Below are 18,210 nucleotides of genomic sequence, written 5' to 3' on the forward strand. Positions count from 1 at the left end.
CCCCCCCCCCCCCGGGGGGCCGCCCCCCCGGGGGGGGGGGGGGGGGGGGGGACGGCAGCAGCAGCTTGTACTGGGCTCCTGTACGCATGGCTGCAGTAAAGCTAGATGCGATACCTTCAGCTTCCACCACCATCCCCATGTTGCTCTTCACCGCTTGACCTCTTATCACATCAGTCGATGCCCCTCCTTCTCTTCGTGCAGGATACGGAAGTGGACCGTGCTCAGCTCCCCGCACGTGAACAAGGATGCACGGGAGCAGTTCGAGCAGCGCACCCACTCCCGCCTCCTCGACGTCAAGAACCTGTCTGCCGAGACTGTGGACAAGCTCATGCAGCTGGAGATCCCCGCGGGCGTGAACATCGACGTCAAGCTCTGATGTGTGCCGTGCAAGGGTAACAGACTCCACAGTGGTTGCCTCAGGCAGTGGTGTCAAAGATACAAGGAAGTAAGGGGTTGTGAGCATGGGCTCCATTCAGGGGAAGGGGGACTGAGGAGCGCTCATCCCGTCATCCTAGTGTACAATTTTGCGCGGGGGGGTGGGGGGTGTGTGTGTGCAAGGATGGGATCCGAAAGGTGTGCCTCAAAGGGTACCGAGACTCCTCCTCTCCCTAGCCGGCTCTCCGCTTGCGCTTGTCAGGCGTGCCTATCGCTGCCTTCCTCTTCCGGCCCCCCGCATCAGCTCCACCCCTCCGCTTCGCCGGCCCAGCGGCTCCAGCCCTCTGCTTTTTGGGGGCAGGGACGGTGATCGTTGGCTCCTCCTCCAGCTCGTCCTCATCCTCGGCTGCCCCAGGCTCCTGTGCGGTGACCAGGTTAGAGTATTTAGCTGCAGAGTAGATGGCGCGGCATGGCAGAGTGCGAGTCATGCACTGCACAGGCACTCCGAAACCTCGCAGGGCGGATTCCATGGCTGGACGGCGCAGGCACAAGCAGCCCTCTCTGAAGCCAACAGCATGTCTAAGCATGTCTCGAGTACTGCATGCATTCCGCACCACCCAACACTGTGACGCAAACCAACATACCTGTATGCTCTGGAGGACGGCCTCCCAGCTCAGCCCGCCCTCGCCATACCCTGCCTCCGCGTCGTCGTCGTCGTCAGACGCCGCGGGGGCCTCGCCTTCGGCCCCCGCGGCCGCCTCTTCCCCATTGTGCTCCTCTTCCTCCTCGCTGCCGTCAGAGGCGTCGCCCTCCGAGTCATCGCCGCTCAGGTCCTGGCCGCCCTCCCCCCCGTCCTCGGGGGAGAAGAAGGCATGGCGCACGGGGATGGCCCCCGCCCGTTGCGCCTGGATCTCCTCGGCCGCGGCCGCCGTCAGCGCGCGCGCCGCAGCCGCTGCCTTGATTGGGTCCCCGTCGGGGACGGCGGCGGCGTCCTCCTCCGTCACACCGCCCACGACCAGCGCGTCGTCGTCCTCCTCCTCCTGCTCCGCCGCCAGTGCCGCGGCGGCGTCGCCCTCCACCCCGTCCCGCTCGTCCACGTGGTCTGGGGGCAGGGAGAAGAAGGGGATCCGCCCGCGCTGCCAGTCCAGGAGCACCATCTTGGCCACAGTGTTCAGGTCGGGCTCGCCACCCTTGTTCAGCTTCCCCGCGGCGCGCGCCAGCTGTGACAGGAAGTCCTCCGCGTCCTCCCAGGCCTCCAGCTTGTAGGCGCGGCGCAGGTACTGCGGCTTCACCCGCGCCAGCACCTCGCCCACGTGGTCGGCGGCCTCCTCCAGGCTCTCCACGCGCACCACGCCCTTGAGGATGGCATCCGACTCGGTGTCCGTGGTGCCGTTGTACACGACGCCGGGGCAGTCGATGAGGAAGATCTTCTTGGTCAGCGTGATGTACTGCCAGACCTTGGTCTCGCCGGGGACGGGGGCCACCTTGCACACCTTTTTGGAGCGCAGCGTGTTGATCACCGAGGACTTGCCCACGTTGGGGTAGCCCACCAGGCCCACCGAGATGTACTGCTTGTCGCTGCGCAGGCGGGACAGCTGGCGCAGCAGGCCCAGCAGGCTGCCCTTGCCAAAGGGGTTGGTCACCGAGGCGTGGAAGGCCAGCGTGGGGAACTCCTTGGACAGCGTGTGCAGCCAGCGCTTAGTGACCCAGGCGGGGACCTGTGGGGAGGAGGGGGGGGTGGGGGGTGGGGGGGGGGTTCAGTGGGTCCATGAAATGAGGGTTGCCACTGAGACGCGAGGATTAGGTGGGTGGCGGACTGCATACACGAGCCTAAGGTCATGGTATGAGAGCAGAACGTCACCCGCAGTGCAGCCGAGGGGGGCGATGCGGTGGAAGCGGTGCACTGCTCGAATTCCCCCCCCTGCCACACCCTGATCGGGCACACATAAACTTCAGGCACCCCGGTAACAAGGCCTCAGGACTGTAAGGATATGCTTTCATCGTCACTGTTCATCAGATGGTACGGACAAGCAAGTGTGTTCCTCATCGGCCATGGGAGATATGTGAGGAGAGCTGCTTTGCCCCAGCCATCCCAACATCCCCAGGCCCTCCATCCGCTCGCTCACCAGGTCACACTTGTTGAGCAGCAGGATCATGTGCTTGTGCCGCGCATTCTTCTTCAGGTGCTGCTCCAGGAAGCGGCAGCGTGTGCCCAGCGGGTCCCGTGCGTCGATCACCTGCCGCAGTGTTCGAGCAAGTATCGATCAGGAGGGAGGCTCGCAGGCCAGCATCTCGCCCATGGGCGCTCAGACGGCGCATGCGCTCACAGCATGCGCCGCCCCTCAAGTGTGTGGGCCTCAGACACGAAACAAATGCCTTCATCGTCACTGAATATCAGATGGTACGGACAAGCAAGGGTGATCATCGCCGGCCACAGCACTGAGAAGGGAGGGGGGTGGGATGCAGCTCGACGCCAGGGGAAACCCCAGCACAGCCCCACAGCACAGCCCAGACCTGGATGACGACGTCTGAGGAGTCGAGGACCTTGTACAGCTCGCCCCAGATGCGCTTGGACTGGCCCTTGAAGAAGACGGACTCCTGGGCTGCAGGCCGGATGTCGGCAAAGGGGTCGGAGGGACCAACAGCGTCGGCCTTGCTCGTGAAACTGGGCGGAGAAGGTTGGGTATCGAGTCAACGAGTGGGCTGGAAATGGGTGGAGGGTGCTGCAGCTGGGGTGGCGACCCCTTTCACCAGTCAGCGCAAGGGGGCTTGGTGGCATATCGGTGCTTGGCCTGTCCAGCCCGTTCCCAGGAAACAGAGGCCAACCGCCCAGCCACAAGTGTACACTCACCTCCCCTCCACAGTCTCGGCGCGGTCCAACAGACCCTGGTAGCTCTCTGCCGAGAGCTTTGGCTTCTTCCGCCGCTGCTTCTTCCCAAAGGTGTCGGCAAAGGGCTGAGTCGCCACCAGCCCATTACGGGCAGCCCTGCCTGCGGTGCGTACAGAGGTGTCATCCTTGCAGTGTGTGCTGGTTGTTGAGCAGCGGAGTGGATTCTCAGGTGAGTACCCAGATCTGTTGGATGCTGGGGTTCATTCACAAGGCATCCGTCAATCGTCAAACCCAACTCCCGAGGAAAGAAGGCAAGAGGAGCAGCCCCAGAGTGTCGCCCCAGGGCACGCTGGTGTCCACGAAAACACAACCCACCGGCAAAATTTGTGGAAGGGTCGCTGAGGAGCGAAAGTGGGAGCTTCTTCTCCTTGACGAGGACGGTGAAGGGGTCGGCCACCTTGGCCGCCATTTCCTCACGGAACACCTCGAGCTGCTTCTGGCCAATGACACGCGTATTGCCAAACCAGCGGCGGTCTGGCTGGATGCGGGTGCTGGGCAGCTCCTTGCTTTGCAGCTCCTGCATCGAGCAGCCGGCGAGAGGTGGATGGGGTAGGGAGCGAGTGGCCAACGCACACCCTCCTCCCATACACGGTATGCTGAGAGCTTGCAGCTGTGTCCACACATGCAGTCTCGTGGCATCTGGCGCATCCAACCCCCTTCCTCATGTGCAACTCACGTGCGAGATGATTTTTCCATCCTTGTTGCGGTTCGGCCGTGTCTTGTACATGGCCAGACGGCGCACCTGCGCGCAAGGGGCAGCAAGGCGCCATGCTCGAGTCTAAGAAGACCACAAAATTAGCATGCCACGAGCACTCTCCCTGGTGCATGCAGGCTCGGCGGACCCCCTCACCGTGCTGGCGCTCCGCATGCCGTCCTTGCTGACGGAGTTGGCGCGGTTCTTGTCATTGGAGTGTTTGGGGTTGGACTTGGGGGTCCCCGCCTTGTTGCTTCCCTTGGCCATTGCGTGCGCAAAGGCACGAGGGCCTGCTAAGGACTAGGAGCACGAGTGAGGGGTGGCCCTCCCCGAACGAGAGCTATGAGGGACAGAGACGCGGCATGCAATGCAGGTACTTGAATACCTAGCTATGAGTTTGACGAGGAGAGAGTTCAGCTGATGCTGAACGTAAACATTGTGTACGCATGCCCAGGCGCGCACTCCCCAGCGAGCCGCCCGCGCGGGTGTGACCGCCGGCGGCAAACAAAAATTCAGGACGGTAGAATCTCAGGATCCGTTCCAGGACACTGACCGACACTATGCATCTAGCATTCAATCAAACATTCCCATGCACATCCCAAGAAAAGACAAAATGATCACTCGGCAGTCGCCTCCACTTTCATGACAGATGCTCAGATCTGCTTGTTACACCGTCTCTTCCTCCTCCTCCATGCGACCCCACCCTCCAAGGCCGCTGCCCCCGCTGCCCAGTACACGCAACTTGCATGCTGACCAGAGAGCGCTGCGGTTGCCATGGCGAGGGCCTGCAGGTGGCCCAGCAGCGCTGTCTGCTGCAGCGGCAGCCGGCCCGCCGCACAGGCTCGCAGTCCCAGCAAGGTCAGCGCTGCTGAGCTGGCGTCCAGGGGCGTCGCGGCCCAGTTGCCGCCCAGGCCCCAGCCCGCCAGCTGCGCCGCGGGGGCCAGCGCCGAGGCCGCCAGGTGCGCCAGGCGCTGCGGCTCCGAGGTTCCACATGCCGCCCAGCCGAGGCCCAGGACCGGGGGCAGGCTGCGGTGGACCAGGCAGCTGCCAGCGATGAGGGCCCAGACCAGGGGCGGCGCCGCGGCTGGATGGCGAGCGGGTCCTGGCGCCCGTGCAGCATCAGCATTCTCGACCTCTCCGCCGCCTCGTTTGGCCTGAACGAGTGCCAGCCCCATCGCCTCGCTCGCTGCCCCAACAAGCATGCCCCTGTGCTTGCAAGCCTGTACGAGGATGCTGGCCATGCCCTGGGCGAGGAAAAGCAGCCCCACAGCCTCCAACCAGGATCCAGACTGGGAGCTGATTGCCAGGAGCGCTGCCAGGTTCAGAGGGTGAGGGCCCATCTCCGTACCCGCACCCGGCACCGTGCAGGCCATCAGCAGGGCAGGGAGGGCAGCAGCTCGGGCATGCAGGCGCGCCGCCAGCCACGCCAGCACGTCCCACTCCAGCCTGGGTGCAAGGGATCGTGGGAATCTCGAGTCAGAAGCAGGATACTCGGCCAAAGGATGGTCCACAATGCACTTGCTGTCACGCCTCCAGCCGCTACTCCTGCTCCTTGCATGCATGATGTGGGTATCACAAGCGCACCCAGCACGCCCAGCGCGGTGTCCGCCACACCAGCCTCGCATGCGCGGACCTGAGCTCCAAACGGCAGAGCGGGTCGCTCAGGACCACCCACTGCCGGGCTACGTGTCGGCCGCGGCGGCCCCGCCCCGCCACAGCTGCACCCGGGGCTGCCCATCGTGGCGAATGGCGGCTGAGTTGGTCCACCCGCCAGATTCCGGCGCCTGGCCAAGGAGCAGCGGGCCGCCGCAGGCGGCCTGCTCCTCTCCCTCCTGAGTCCCCCATGGGGAGTCTCCATCCGGCACTTGCCTTCCCAGGACCCGCCAGGGAAGAATGCCCGGGCCGAATGCCGAGGGAAGGCGGGCTACCAGGCCGTGGCTGGGCATGACAAGGGCATGCATGAAAGGGTGGCCAGGCGGCAGGGCCAAGGTAGACCCTGGACGCAGCACGAGCTCGGGCAGGACCAGTCTGCTCGCTTCACACCCCGCAGCCGCCGCCGAGGGAGGGCGGAGGCACAGCTGGCAAGCCAGCTGCCAGGGAACAAAGGTTGATCTAGACCGGTTGCCGTGGGCATGGAGCGTTACCTCTTCCCCGCTGTTCACATCAAGGCTGAGGAGGTGCGTGGCGTTTGCCAGCCAGTCCACGCCCGCCATGATCTCTTGCCATGGCCTGATGATGGGGGCGGCAGGCATGCACAAAGGTGAGAACGAGTGCGCGCGGCAGCACTCAAGAGCTGTGGGATCGCACCAGTATCTGGGTGTCAAGGAGCATCAATTGACAGAGATCCCTTCCTTTTTTTCAGAACAATGCCCTCCTCCCCTACAATCCATCAAAGCCCGTCGCCTGCTGACCTGGCGCTGCTCCGGTCTGTCTGGCCCCGCCAGGGTGGCAGAGGGAAGGCTCCCTTCTCCAGGTCCACAGGCCTGCCACCGACCGTGACAGCCCAGGTCCCCTGCCCGCCCAGCGCCGGCAGCAGGAGCAGATGCCGCACGCGCTGCTGCCCTGGAGCGGGCCATGTCTTCCTGCTTGATGCCACATGCCCGGCAGCCTCCCAGGCCCCCGAGGGACGCTGCCTGCCCAGGTGTGTGCAGTCATGCGGCGCCACGGCCTGCTCCGTCGCAGCGGTCAGCCCCAGAAAGGTGGCCGTCATCGTGGGCATGAGGCGCCGCTGGAGCACAGCTCGGACGCACGCTGAGTCAGCGCAGTGCAGGGCGTCGACGATGCCGCCGGCCAGCCGGCAGACCAGCTGGTTGCAGGAAAGGATGGACTGCGGTGGCGGGGTGGGGCTGGGTCTCAGGCTGGCTGCTCCAGGCTGGCCTGGGTGGTTGTCTGGGGTGACCAGACCATGCCATTTGTGCAGTGTCCTCGAGCGGAAAGTTACTGGCGCTGGGACATGGGCACTGCAACCTACAGGGCCTCAGGCACAGCAAGGCTTCCCCCCGTGCGCTCAGAGACCTCAACCCCACGCTCGCGGACCTTGTGACTGCCGCCGGTCCAGACCCCGGGCACGTCCTGCATCAGCACACGAGGTGGGCCCGCCCCCTGCGACCCCGGATTCAGACCCAGCGTATCGGGGATGAGCCCGTCGCCCTTCCCAGGCACGACGCCCAGGCTCGGCACGTGGCCGAGACCCGGGCCGCCGCCGCGCAGGAGTCTCCCCGTCCCCGGCGAGGGCAGGAGGGCCGGGAAGGCGCGCGTTCCTGGTTCGGCGAGGCGGAGGAAGGCCCTGATGCTGGGTAGGAGGGGGTCCTGGTCGGAGGCCATGCGGCTCAGCAGGGCCTGCGCCGTCAGCACGCCCATGCTATACCCCACCAGCACCACGCCGCCCGAGGGGCTGGGGTTGCGGGGCTGGAGGTACTGCAGGCAGTCGTACAGGTACTGAGACTGTGGCACCAGCAGCGAGTGGTCCAGGGCCGAGGCCTCTCGGCCAAAGTCAGGCGCCAGCCACCGCACGGGCAGCTCCCCGCCGCCCGCCCGCCAGCGCTTCACTAGCTCCCTGCCGGTCTGAGAGGCCAGGGACCGCATCTGCTCCGGGGTGCCCAGGTGCCCATGCACGAAGATCACGGTGTGGAGTATGCTGCCATTGTATCCCAATCGGCCTGGGAACAGGCAGGGATGAGGAACTCCTGGAGAGCTTATTCCATTAGCAAATCAACAGCGTTTTAGAGAGGGTGAGGCCATGAGAACCCCCCGCACACCATCTTCTGGGCTCAGAATTAAACACTCCCCCACCTTGTGCCTCCTCAGTGGGGTTGTCCACGTATCTGATCAGGCGGTACCCCCGCTGCTGGCCCACATTCGAAGGAAGCAAAATTTCTTCATAGGCCTGCCATAGGTACGTTGTTTCACATGCCGATGGGGCGAGCGCATCCCTCGCGGTGTGCAGGGAGACGATGGCCAGTATAGCCCACCAGCCCACCCACCAGGCCCGTCGGAGCCCAAGGCACGCCCTCGACATGACTGAGACCCTAGCATTCGATACACGTCGGAGGGTTTTGATCTGGGGAACCAACATGCTCCAGCATCCCTGTGTCGGCAGGGGTGCTCAGATCACACTGGGCCTGGCACAGCGGGGTTCCGTCATTTTCGAAAGGTCGCGCCCTGGGAGGAAACTGCCGAGCCGCAGGCGCACAAGCTTCCCTGCTTAGCTGGACCCCGCAACGTTTCGAATTCGTTCCAAACACCCCGTTTGACCCCCACCGCAAGGGCATCTGCTCACAAACCTACGCCACTCAGCATCGGTTGGGTCTCCCTGCCATGACCAGCCACGGTCCGGGCACGCTGCCGGAGATTCCCAGCAACAGCGCCGCCCTGGGGGAGGAGGACGAGCCCCCCACTTTCTCCCCTCGCTCCCTGGCGGTGCAGCGGGGCATCCTGGCCGAGGCCGTGGGTGCTCTGGGTAGTCAAGACTTTGCGGCGGCGCTGAGCGCCCAGGGGGACAGCGTCAGTGACGACAGTGACTGGGAATATGAGCTGGAGAATTTCGACCAGGTTCGTGGTCCTGGGCTCCTCGCACTAAACATAGCGCATGCAGGTGGGAGGGTCGCACCCAGTGCATGCGCACCGCCCCCCTGCTGCCTGCATGTGGCTCGCCACCGGACTGCATGCCCCTGGCTGGGGTCTGGCAAGCCCAGCCTCAGGGCCTCACCCTGCGCTCCTTTCACCTCCGCAGATCAACATCAAGCACCTGATCAGGGCGGAGCTGAAGGACACGGTGCGCAAGATGATCGCAAAGCAGAAGAGCCCCGCCCGGACGCTGATGCGCGACAAGCTCATCTTCGTGGTCTGCACCGTCGACCTCTACCTCTCCGCATACTGGCTTGGATGCTAGTGAGTGCCTGGGGTCTGTAGGGGTGTTGGACGGTCTGATGCCCTGTCCATGCCAGTCAGACTGCATTGGGACAAGGGGTTGATATTGAGAATGGCTGGGGCACCTGGAGCGGGATTTGTTACCCTAACCCGATGCCCAACCCACCTCCACATCATGCAGTCCCCAGTCCTTCTACCAGCTGTACACTGTGAAGGCAGCCGTCCTCTTCTGCATACGCTGGGTGGTGTACCGCTATAAGCGCTGGCACTACTTCCTCTTTGACCTCTGCTATGCAGCCCAGGTGGTCCTCCTCATACAGCTCTGGCTCTTCCCCACCAGCATCGCATGGATCAAGGTGAGAGCATGGATGGCAGCCAGGGCCATGATGGATTGGGGATGGAGTGCGGCTTGTGGGTAACAGAGGGGCTCTCGTGGCCCGAGCACCGCAGGCCCCATGGCAGCCCACTCGATTCGCACCTGGCTGCTGCGTATCCCAGTCCCTAAGCTCCCTCCCGCACCCTCTCCTCCTGGATCCGACAGGTCACGTTTGCACTAAATCTGGGGCCCCTCGTGTGGAGCATCGTGGCCTTCCGCAACAGTCTGGTGCCACACTCCCTCGACAAGATGACGTCGCACTTCCTGTGAGCATTGCCATCTGAGTTTCCTGGTCGTGAGACTGAGTGACCCGGGGTAGCTTCGTGGAGTTCCTGTCCTCTCTACCCTTGGCAGCAGGAGTTGGCGCTTCAGCAGCCCCGTTGATTCCTTGCCCACACCACCAAGCGCAGGCACTGGTTCCCGGCCTGCGTCAGCTATGCGGCACGCTGGCACCCCCCCTCCCAGGTGGTGGATTACCTGGCCTCTTCCGCGGAGGCCCGCAGTGCCTGGGAGTCCACCAGCCTGCGTGAGCTATTCTTCCTCCCCCTGGTCCCCTACCTCATCTGGGCGGTCCTCTACTACCTCAAGGTGCCTTGGAGGGTGTGAGAGGCAACCATGTACTCCAGCTGCTGCGGTGGTTGCCTGGGATGCTGTCTGAAGGCACCCCTGATCTCTTGTGTAGTATCAGGGCAGGGAGCAGGTTTTCAACCTCTCGGTGGGCAAGTGGCCTCACTGATTTCCATCCCAGCGTCAGCAAACGAGTACGTCCTTCCACCCCGTCCTCGCATCTCCTTGGTGCAGGTGTTTGTCATCAGCTCCAGCAGGATAGAGCAGCGGGGCTACGAAACCCTGTTCAAGTGAGGGCCGGGATGTTTTGCACCCGCTGGGATCTCATGGCCGTCGGTGCTTGCAGCGGAGCGGGCCGGGGCTTCCTCCCCACGATGCAGGCCAGGCTCCTGGGTCAAGGGGGGAGTCACCCCGCCATGCAACCACCAGCACAAATTTAGAATCCCGCAATGCCTCGCGCCCGCAGGTTTGCGACCTCCAACCGCCGCAGCCTGTTCGGCGCGGTGGTGCTACGCTTTCCTCACGCGCTGCAGCCCGCCGTGTACATGGCTATGCACGTGGGCCTCTGCGCCGCGACCCTGGTGCTGACCTCCGTCTGGTGGCGGTACCAGCTGGCCTGCGAGGCCTTCCTGGTGATCCAGTTCACCGCCTCGGCCTGGAGCGGTGAGGCCCGGGGCTGTCCAGAGGGGTCCTGACGAGCTGTTGTGCGACCCTGTGCCCTGCCGCTTGACTGGGCAAGGAAGGTGCTCGCATCCCCACCCGCACACTCCCACCCAACCCAGGAGCGACGTTCTACTTTGACGTGTTCTCGAGGAAGTACATTGCCGGGCTGGGCGCCAGCTCAAAGGGCAGCGGGGGCGATCTGAAAACTGGGGCGGCCCGGCAGCACGACGCAGACGGGCACCCGGCGCAACCGCCAATGTAGCATTGCCCAGGATGAGTGAATGGCAAGGGAACCTTCCCAAAGCGTCCTGGCCTCCCCTGTACCAACACTTGAAGCTCTCCACCCGGAACTGCACCTCCTTGCACTTTTGTTGCTCTCTCCAAGCATAAACCCCTTCTGGCACTTGGGAAATCGAATTTGGAAATGGAAGTTGGGAGAGTGCCAGTCAGTCATGGGGGAGGGGCCGGCAAACCTCATTTCACATTTGGGCGGACCTAGACCCTGGTACTGAGCACCACGGCTTCGAACACCGGGATGCCGGGCGGAGTTAAACCCTGCTGCGCCGGGAGAGGATCTTAGAACGTGCCCGACAGCTAGTGAAACCTGGGTATCATAGTGTTGACGACAAGTTCCCAGAACGCGGCCCACCAAGGACTCGAGGAGCTGCGCACGCGAGTACACCTCGGGGTGTTATGGTGAGCCCCGGAGCTTGCCTTGCTCACAACATGTATGGGCATGCGTGAGGCCCTCTCATGGCACGCCCTCGCCTCGTGTGCAGCCCAAGGACGCAAAGGCCGATATCCTCACGAAGGGCACCAAGATCAAGCCCAAGAAGGATCCTCGCACCCCGAAGAAGCCGTCTGGCGCATGTGAGCATGGTGTTCAAGACTGTGTAGCTGGCCTCGCAGATCCAGGCCTCTCTTCCCCATCGTGTACGAGAAGCACCGCAAATCCCGGCAACGCAGACATACACTACTGCAAGGACAAGCGTGAGCTCCTCAAACAGGAGCACCCCAGCCTCAGCCTGGGAGATATGGGAAGGGAGATGGGGAAGCGGTGGCAAGAGGAGACCATGGAGGTCAAGAAGGTCGGTGTGCGTCATGCTTTCCGCCATGGGTGGGGGATTGAGTTTGCTTCTCAGGGACGATTGTCAGTGTCGGGCTGGAGAGGAAAGCTCCTGATTAAGGTAACGCACGCTGCATGCACCAAAAGTGATTGTGGGCTGTACAATGACGCCCATGGCTTGCGCATGACACAATTCCTTGGAGCCATGTCTGAACAAATCACAGCCTCTCTAAGCACATGCACTCCTTGGCTGCAGCCCTACTTTGACATGGCGGCGCGAGACAAGGCGAGGTATGAACGGGAGCTGGCGGCTTACAACCAGTCTCTCAGCACATAGAGCACCGCTGGTGCTCCTTTCACGGGTACTCCCGCCCCAGCACACACTCGCTCCACGGTCCTTCAGCTGAACTTGTATTCCAGATCCACGTGTTTGCACTCAAAGCACAGGTATTGATGCTCTGGCCTGGTATAATGGACTCACCCAGCAGCCGCTCCCCTCCCATGATCCTCCTTCCCAACGTGAGCCCAGGTTGTTGCACCAGAAATGTACAAGCTGAGATGACAAGCAGGCAGGCCTCTTTGGGGAGGGCAAGGATCCTTGGCTCATCGCAGCTCTACTTTCAGCTGGTTCTCAATGTCGCTGCGGTTGAGGAAGAGGGATTTCCCTTCTGAGTATCCTCTATCGTGTGCCACAAGCCTCAGGCGTTCAGCACCACGACCTTCAACAGCCCTCGACCGACTCCCAAACACTCATCCTCCTCACCGGCGGACGGTCCACTGGAGCTCATTGATCTCCTCGTCTGTGAGGCTGCGCTGCATGGAGCGGTATGCAATGCGGTAGCAGTGGCTCGTCTTGCCCTGGGGGTGTCAGGAGGTCGAGGGAATGGGGTGTGTGGATGTCCATGCTCAAATCGCCACCGCAGCCCAGTCGGGTCTCGCAGTACCCATCCACGAGTGGATTGACACCTCAAGCGACCACGCGTGGCTGGCATGCTCCCAGGGACAGCTGTGCTCCTGAAACGCAGCCCCCAGCGAACTCAACCACCCACCGTCTTTGGGTGTGTGAAGCTGTCGATGAGCTTCACCTCCTCCACGAGGTCCCCCGCCACGGCACGCACCACCTCGCACAGGTTGTTCTCGGTGAAGCTGTCGCTCAGCCAGAATGCCACGTCCTTGAAGCAGGGCGGGTACTTGCTGTAGGGCTTGAACCTGGGCGTGCGGGGCGCGAGGGAGGGGGGGGGTGAGGGAGAGAGGCTGTCCAGGCGATTCGTGCGCTTGCCTCGCTGCACCACCCACTTTGTCTTCATGCTGCCGGCCTTGAACTGGGACAGGAAGCGCGAGTCCTCCGTCCAGAACAGCCGGATGTCTGGGATGTCAAACAGGACCATGGCCAGACGCTCCAGACCAAGGCTGCAAAGGAAAGCAGGAAGAGCTGGCTCGGTACTGTGGGTGGAGCAGGGGTCCCAGCATGCCTCGCTGCTTGGGATGCCGAGCGTACCCACAACAGCCGATGGGGGGGCCTTCTTTGCCAGGCCAAGCAGATGATGCCCTGTGGGTCCTGACACTGCAACCCCATGCAACAAGTTGCCACCGCTTCAGCACAGATGCCGTCCTGTTCCTCCTGCACTCCCGGAATGACCAGGGTGCTCACCCGAATGCCCAGGCCTTGCGGCCTGCAAAACCTCCGTCATCCACGATGGACTGCTGGGTGACGCCGCACCCCAGCACCTCCAGCCACTCCCCCTTGAACAGAATCTCCAGCTCGAAAGAGGGCTCGGTGAAGGGGAAGTAGGCATCCACCCACCGCATCTCCACAGAACCTGCACAAACAAGGGGGCGGGGGGGGATTTGCAGCCACCGGTGGGCATGGGGGAACGTCTCAGAGAGCAGGAGCCGTGACTGGCGTGCAGGCCTTCCAGAGCTCAGGATGGTCAGGCATGCCTATCAGGAGGGCCTATTGCCCTCTGCTCTCAATCCTCCTCCATGCCAAACAATCTGTCCCACCCTTGCTCTCACCAAAGAGGTGCTGGGCAAGGCCCTCCAGGGTCTGCTTGAGCTGCGTCTCTGCATACTGGGTGGGCTCCATGGAGCCCCAGTCCTCTGGACCCAGCACTCGCAGCCCCTCCATCTGGTGGAACACCGGGTAGTGCGTCGAGTCGATGCTGTCTCGCCTGCAGCAGTGCACGTGTGGGGGTGAGTGGCACGGCTGCCACGGAACGGGACGGGGTGGGAGCTCCACCTGGTGTGAGCCCTAGATGGCCGAGGATTGACAAGACCACGCTTCACAGCCTACTTGATCACGCCAAATTTGAATGCCAGGCTGAGGTTTTGCACCCAGGAGCCTTCAGTTCTCCAGCGGGAGAGGCACTGTCCCGGATTCCGGCCCCTCTCCCACTGTCCCGCCTTCCTGTGCACCCACTCCCAAGCCCTTTGCCACCCACCGGTACACATCGCCGGTGATGAGGAAGGCGGGCTCCCCGCGCTTCAGCAGCTCCAGCTGGTGTGCAGAGGTGTGGCAGCGCAGCACGGTGGCATCGCTCACGTAGTACGTGTCGTTGGGGTTGCGGGAGACGTGGTCGGCGGGCACCAAGACATCATCAAAGTTCTGGCCGATGGAAGGGGGGGAGCGGGGGCAATTGGTATGCATGATCGGAGAGCGTGTGCCAGGAGCCTGGCCCTGTCGCAAGGTGGGAGGAGGAGCCAGCCAGCAGCCACGGCCTGGTACAGGAGGGTGCCCCCCCATGTCCAGCCCGTGAGGCAGGAGCCACGCACCGCCTTGACCGTGACCACGGGGTACAGGTCATCAAAGGTCTTCAGGGCGGGGTCCGCCTTCTGGAGGTACTCGTAGATGGAAGTCTTGATGATGCCGAGCGGGTGGGATGGCCGTCTGGGGAAAAACAGAGTGAGGGTGTGGGGAGGGGTGAGGGTGAGCAGAACAGATCGGCATGACCACCAACTCCGTGAACAGCACGAAGTCACTCTGTTCACAGTCCTTCACTACATCTGTGAACACCATTGATGGGCAGCAAGTAACAGGGCACTTAGACCCCAGGAAGCTCACTGGTGGAGATTGACGCCCAACTTCTCATAGATGCTCTCGGGGACGTTGTTGGAGGGATGGTCTGTGAGTATCTCTGCATTGGAGGAGGGGCTCGTGGCAAGCCCTCAGCCTCACAGGGCAGGTTTGGGGAGGCTTGACTACACACCAGCGCATCTCAGGGCCAGCAGAATGAGCATGGTACTGTACTCGTGGCCTGCGTGGCGCAGGCAGGGACTCACCAGAGCGTGGAGGGCGAGCACACCCCCTCTCCGCGGGTGTGCTAACACTGGGTTCTGCCGCGGCTGCTGAGGCGCAAATGGGCCCTGCACCCGTCACGAATCCTGCAGGACAAGGAAAGCTATCCAGGTTACCCTCTATTGGAGGCTACAGAATGGGCGGCAAGACAGGATCACTTACCTCGCGAGGGGAGGTGACGAGGCGTGGGTGCCGAAGGGAGGAACTGGCCACTCCTGATCGCGCAGGACGCCCAGGGCGCTGATACTGCGCTGGGGAGTGGCGCGGATGATGGAGCAGACGTATTTTGGAAGCCTGTACCCCTCAAACATGCGCACGCACTGCTCACCCACTCGCAAGCTCCTGGTGAGTGCTGCGACAGTGCCATACCGGAAGGTACAACACCCCGCCATGCTATCGGCAGAGCTTTACAAATATTAATATCAATACAATTTCAAAAACGATGTTTACTCCCAAATTTTCCAGGTTTGCATGCATGGACCGAGTCGCTGGAATATTGCTTGGTGGTCACCCTCCCGAAACTCTATCCGGGGAGTACCGTTCTTTCACCACATTATCGCCCCCCTGGGACAAGTCACAACTCGCACTTCAAATAACATGTTACCCTCAAGCATTGCTGAAAAAGCTTTTCCTGTGACTTCAAGTGCTTGTTCGCCTTGCGAGACCCCTTCGTTTGGTTGATAGATTTTCGAACTTTACAGGGACATGGCAAGTCCTGTCGGGGTGCGAACGCGCCGCACGCGGCACATTGTTGTGTCTAAATATCATTGTAAGGGTAAAGTATCGAGTGAAAGGTAGATGGAGTACTGCCTGCAACTGTTGGTCGTGCCCGGGGCGTCCCCCCGTTGAGGCCTCCAGCGACACAAGGAGGGGTGCCAGAGGAGGGGCGGTCCCCTCCTGTCGTTTGCCCGTCTGAAGGAACTGCCACCCCGCACACGCTCTTCCTGCCTGATTGCTAAGCTGGTCGTTTACAGACATGGGATCCACACCAGGTGCAAGGTTAATTTGGCCCTCAATTGCTTGCTGAAGCAGTCTGCCGCCTCATGCCGCCTCCCCTCTCAAGATGGGAGCGGAGACTAGCGTGCGTTGCCATGTGCGGGAGCTATCGCTGACGGTGGAGACCAGAGGGCGATACCTGCCATTCGGCGGCAGTGACTTGGTGGATTGCCCAGCATACTGCGGGGTATTGTTTGGCGAGAAGACAGCTGGTGGTCTGTGGTGTGATTCTGGCCAAAGGAGATGGGCGGTGTGTCATGCGGGCGGGGTTATTGGGTATGCAGGACTCCATTATAAGCTGCCCATCACACGGATGCGCCGGTGCCTCAGCAGCAGACTTAACACCTTCCCTTTCTCTATGATGCTGGAAATGTCCCGGCACTTCCTAGCCCCACTGGTGGGGTGAATAGTGCATATCAGTGATCCACAGATGGCTGACGGCCATGAAGCATAGATGCAGCCGGTCCCGTCGCCGGCAGTTCCCTAGGAACTGCTGTGCAGTATGGGTTAAGACTCCGGTGGAGGGGAACAAAGTGGATTATGGCAGCACGTGCCCGTCCCTTCGATCAGCATATGCCCCGGATAGGAGGGACGGCCACGTGCTGCCATAATCCACTTTATTACCCTCCACCGGAGTCTTAACCCATACTGCACAGCAGTTCCTAGGGAACCGCCGGCGATGGGACCGGCTGCATCTATGCTTCATGGCCGTCAGCCATCTGTGGATCACTGATATGCACTATTCACCCCACCAGTGGAGCTAGGAAGTGGCGGGACAATTCGAGCATCAGATGAGAAAGTTTTGGGGGGGGTAAATCTGCTGCTGAGGCAATGGCGCAGTTGTGCGATTGGAAGCTTATAAAGGAGTCCTGCATAGCGGATAATCACGCCCACATGACACACCGCCTATCCCCTGGCCAGAATCACACCACGGACCACCAGCTGTCTCCTCGCCAAACAACACCTCGCAGTATGCTGGGCAACTCACCCTGTCACTGCCGCTGAATGGCAGGGTATCGCCCTCTGGTCTCCACTGTCGAAGATAGCCCCCAAACATGGCCAAACGCGCCGCATCCGCTCCCATCTTGAGAGGGGAGGCGGCATGAGGCGGCAGACTGCTTCAGCAAGCAATTGAGGGCCAAATTAACCTTGCACCTGGTGTGGATCCCATTTCTGTAAACGACCAGCTTAGAAATCCGGCAGGGAGAGCGTGTGCGGGGTGGCAGTTCCTTCAGACGGGCAAACGACAGGAGGGGACCGCCCCTCCTCTGGCACCCCTCCTTGTGTCGCTGGAGGCCTCAACGGGGGGACGCCCCGGGCACGACCAACAGTTGCAGGCAGTACTCCATCTACCTTTCACTCGATACTTTACCCTTACAATGATATTTAGACACAACAATGTGCCGCGTGCGGCGCGTTCGCACCCCGACGGGACTTGCCATGTCCCTGTAAAGTTCGAAAATCTATCAACCAAACGAAGGGGTCTCGCAAGGCGAACAAGCACTTGAAGTCACAGGAAAAGCTTTTTCAGCAATGCTTGAGGGTAACATGTTATTTGAAGTGCGAGTTGTGACTTGTCCCAGGGGGGCGATAATGTGGTGAAAGAACGGTACTCTGCTGATCGCGCAGCATGTGATGACACCGAAGTCCCCACCCAGATGCAACTAATCGTCCTTCTGGGAAAGCAGCACACACGCTGCACAGGACATGAAGAGGAGCCACGAGCCGTTACTAACTAGTCTTTAATCGCCTGATCAGAGTGCGAGCAGCTCATGAAGGATTGACATTGTTGTGTGCAAGTGTTTGGGTCCCTCCACCTACAACTTCCAAGAGGGACAATCCTCAACCTCGATGACTTGGTCAATCATCACAGGAGCGCATATGACATCCAATCTCCCTTCAATGGTACATCAATTTCGACTAAAACTAACTTATAAGGCCTCATGGGGCACGGGCCGACCCAGACCTCCCATTAGGCTGGGACTCTGGTGATGCTCTTACATCAACAACCTCTTTATTTATCTTGCCCGGCTGACACAAACACTGTTGCTCTTCTCCCTGCCAGAGTCAGTGTTGCTTTATTGCTGTGACCCGATGAATGCAATCTTGGAGTTACCTACATCGGAAGTTGGATCGCCTGTGAGGACAATGTGGAGCATTTGCCCAAGCAACCCTCTCTTACTGGAAAGAGTTGTTCTCTGTGTATAATATATAGTGAGAGCTTCTACTTACCTCGCTTGATGCAATTTGCTGAGCGTACTGGAGCTGTGGTTTTGTTGTACAAATAGTACTAATTATTCCAGCATGGCTAGTCTAAGATTCAGTCTTGTGCTCGCCTAACAGTCCCTCCGACATGCAGCTATTGTGCAGCACATCCCGTGTGCATCCTTCGGTCGTGCCAAAGGCCTCGACGACGACT

General features: G+C 61.4%; 4 protein-coding genes across 4 annotated transcripts in view; 2 read left to right on the top strand and 2 right to left on the bottom strand.

The window, feature by feature from the left end:
- Positions 1-376, top strand: part of F751_5346 (30S ribosomal protein S10, chloroplastic) — a gene marked incomplete at both ends in the record, with an annotated part of 1,806 nt that extends 1,430 nt beyond the window's left edge. Inside the window, one exon of the mRNA XM_011403146.1 lies at positions 202-376. Coding sequence (XP_011401448.1) covers positions 202-376 — 175 coding nt within the window. The remainder of the gene's footprint in view (positions 1-201) is intronic.
- Positions 377-608: 232 nt separating this feature from the next.
- On the bottom strand, positions 609-7,977 carry F751_5347 (Nucleolar GTP-binding protein 2; the record flags this gene model as incomplete). Its single annotated transcript, XM_011403147.1, has 14 exons — positions 609-794; positions 1,020-2,093; positions 2,502-2,612; positions 2,890-3,040; positions 3,227-3,365; positions 3,581-3,782; positions 3,942-4,007; positions 4,116-4,249; positions 4,714-5,043; positions 5,308-5,405; positions 6,078-6,188; positions 6,710-6,786; positions 6,996-7,618; positions 7,752-7,977. The coding sequence occupies 14 exons, from the start codon at positions 7,975-7,977 to the stop codon at positions 609-611; spliced, it is 3,528 nt and encodes a 1,175-aa protein (XP_011401449.1).
- Positions 7,978-8,276: 299 nt separating this feature from the next.
- Positions 8,277-10,696, top strand: F751_5348 (putative membrane protein; the record flags this gene model as incomplete). The annotated part of the gene is made up of 8 exons (XM_011403148.1): positions 8,277-8,510; positions 8,692-8,849; positions 9,010-9,184; positions 9,370-9,470; positions 9,615-9,792; positions 10,006-10,061; positions 10,238-10,434; positions 10,554-10,696. The coding sequence occupies 8 exons, from the start codon at positions 8,277-8,279 to the stop codon at positions 10,694-10,696; spliced, it is 1,242 nt and encodes a 413-aa protein (XP_011401450.1).
- A 1,407-nt stretch (positions 10,697-12,103) lies between these two features.
- F751_5349 (Phenylalanine-tRNA ligase, chloroplastic/mitochondrial) lies at positions 12,104-15,187 on the bottom strand (the record flags this gene model as incomplete). Its single annotated transcript, XM_011403149.1, has 9 exons — positions 12,104-12,140; positions 12,264-12,358; positions 12,550-12,709; positions 12,797-12,910; positions 13,152-13,320; positions 13,517-13,671; positions 13,942-14,105; positions 14,273-14,387; positions 14,958-15,187. 9 exons carry the CDS (start codon positions 15,185-15,187, stop codon positions 12,104-12,106), a joined length of 1,239 nt encoding a protein of 412 aa, XP_011401451.1.
- Between the last annotated feature and the right edge of the window lie 3,023 nt (positions 15,188-18,210).

This window comes from Auxenochlorella protothecoides (assembly GCF_000733215.1).
Source record: "Auxenochlorella protothecoides strain 0710 unplaced genomic scaffold scaffold61, whole genome shotgun sequence".
NCBI classification, from domain to species: Eukaryota; Viridiplantae; Chlorophyta; class Trebouxiophyceae; order Chlorellales; family Chlorellaceae; genus Auxenochlorella; species Auxenochlorella protothecoides.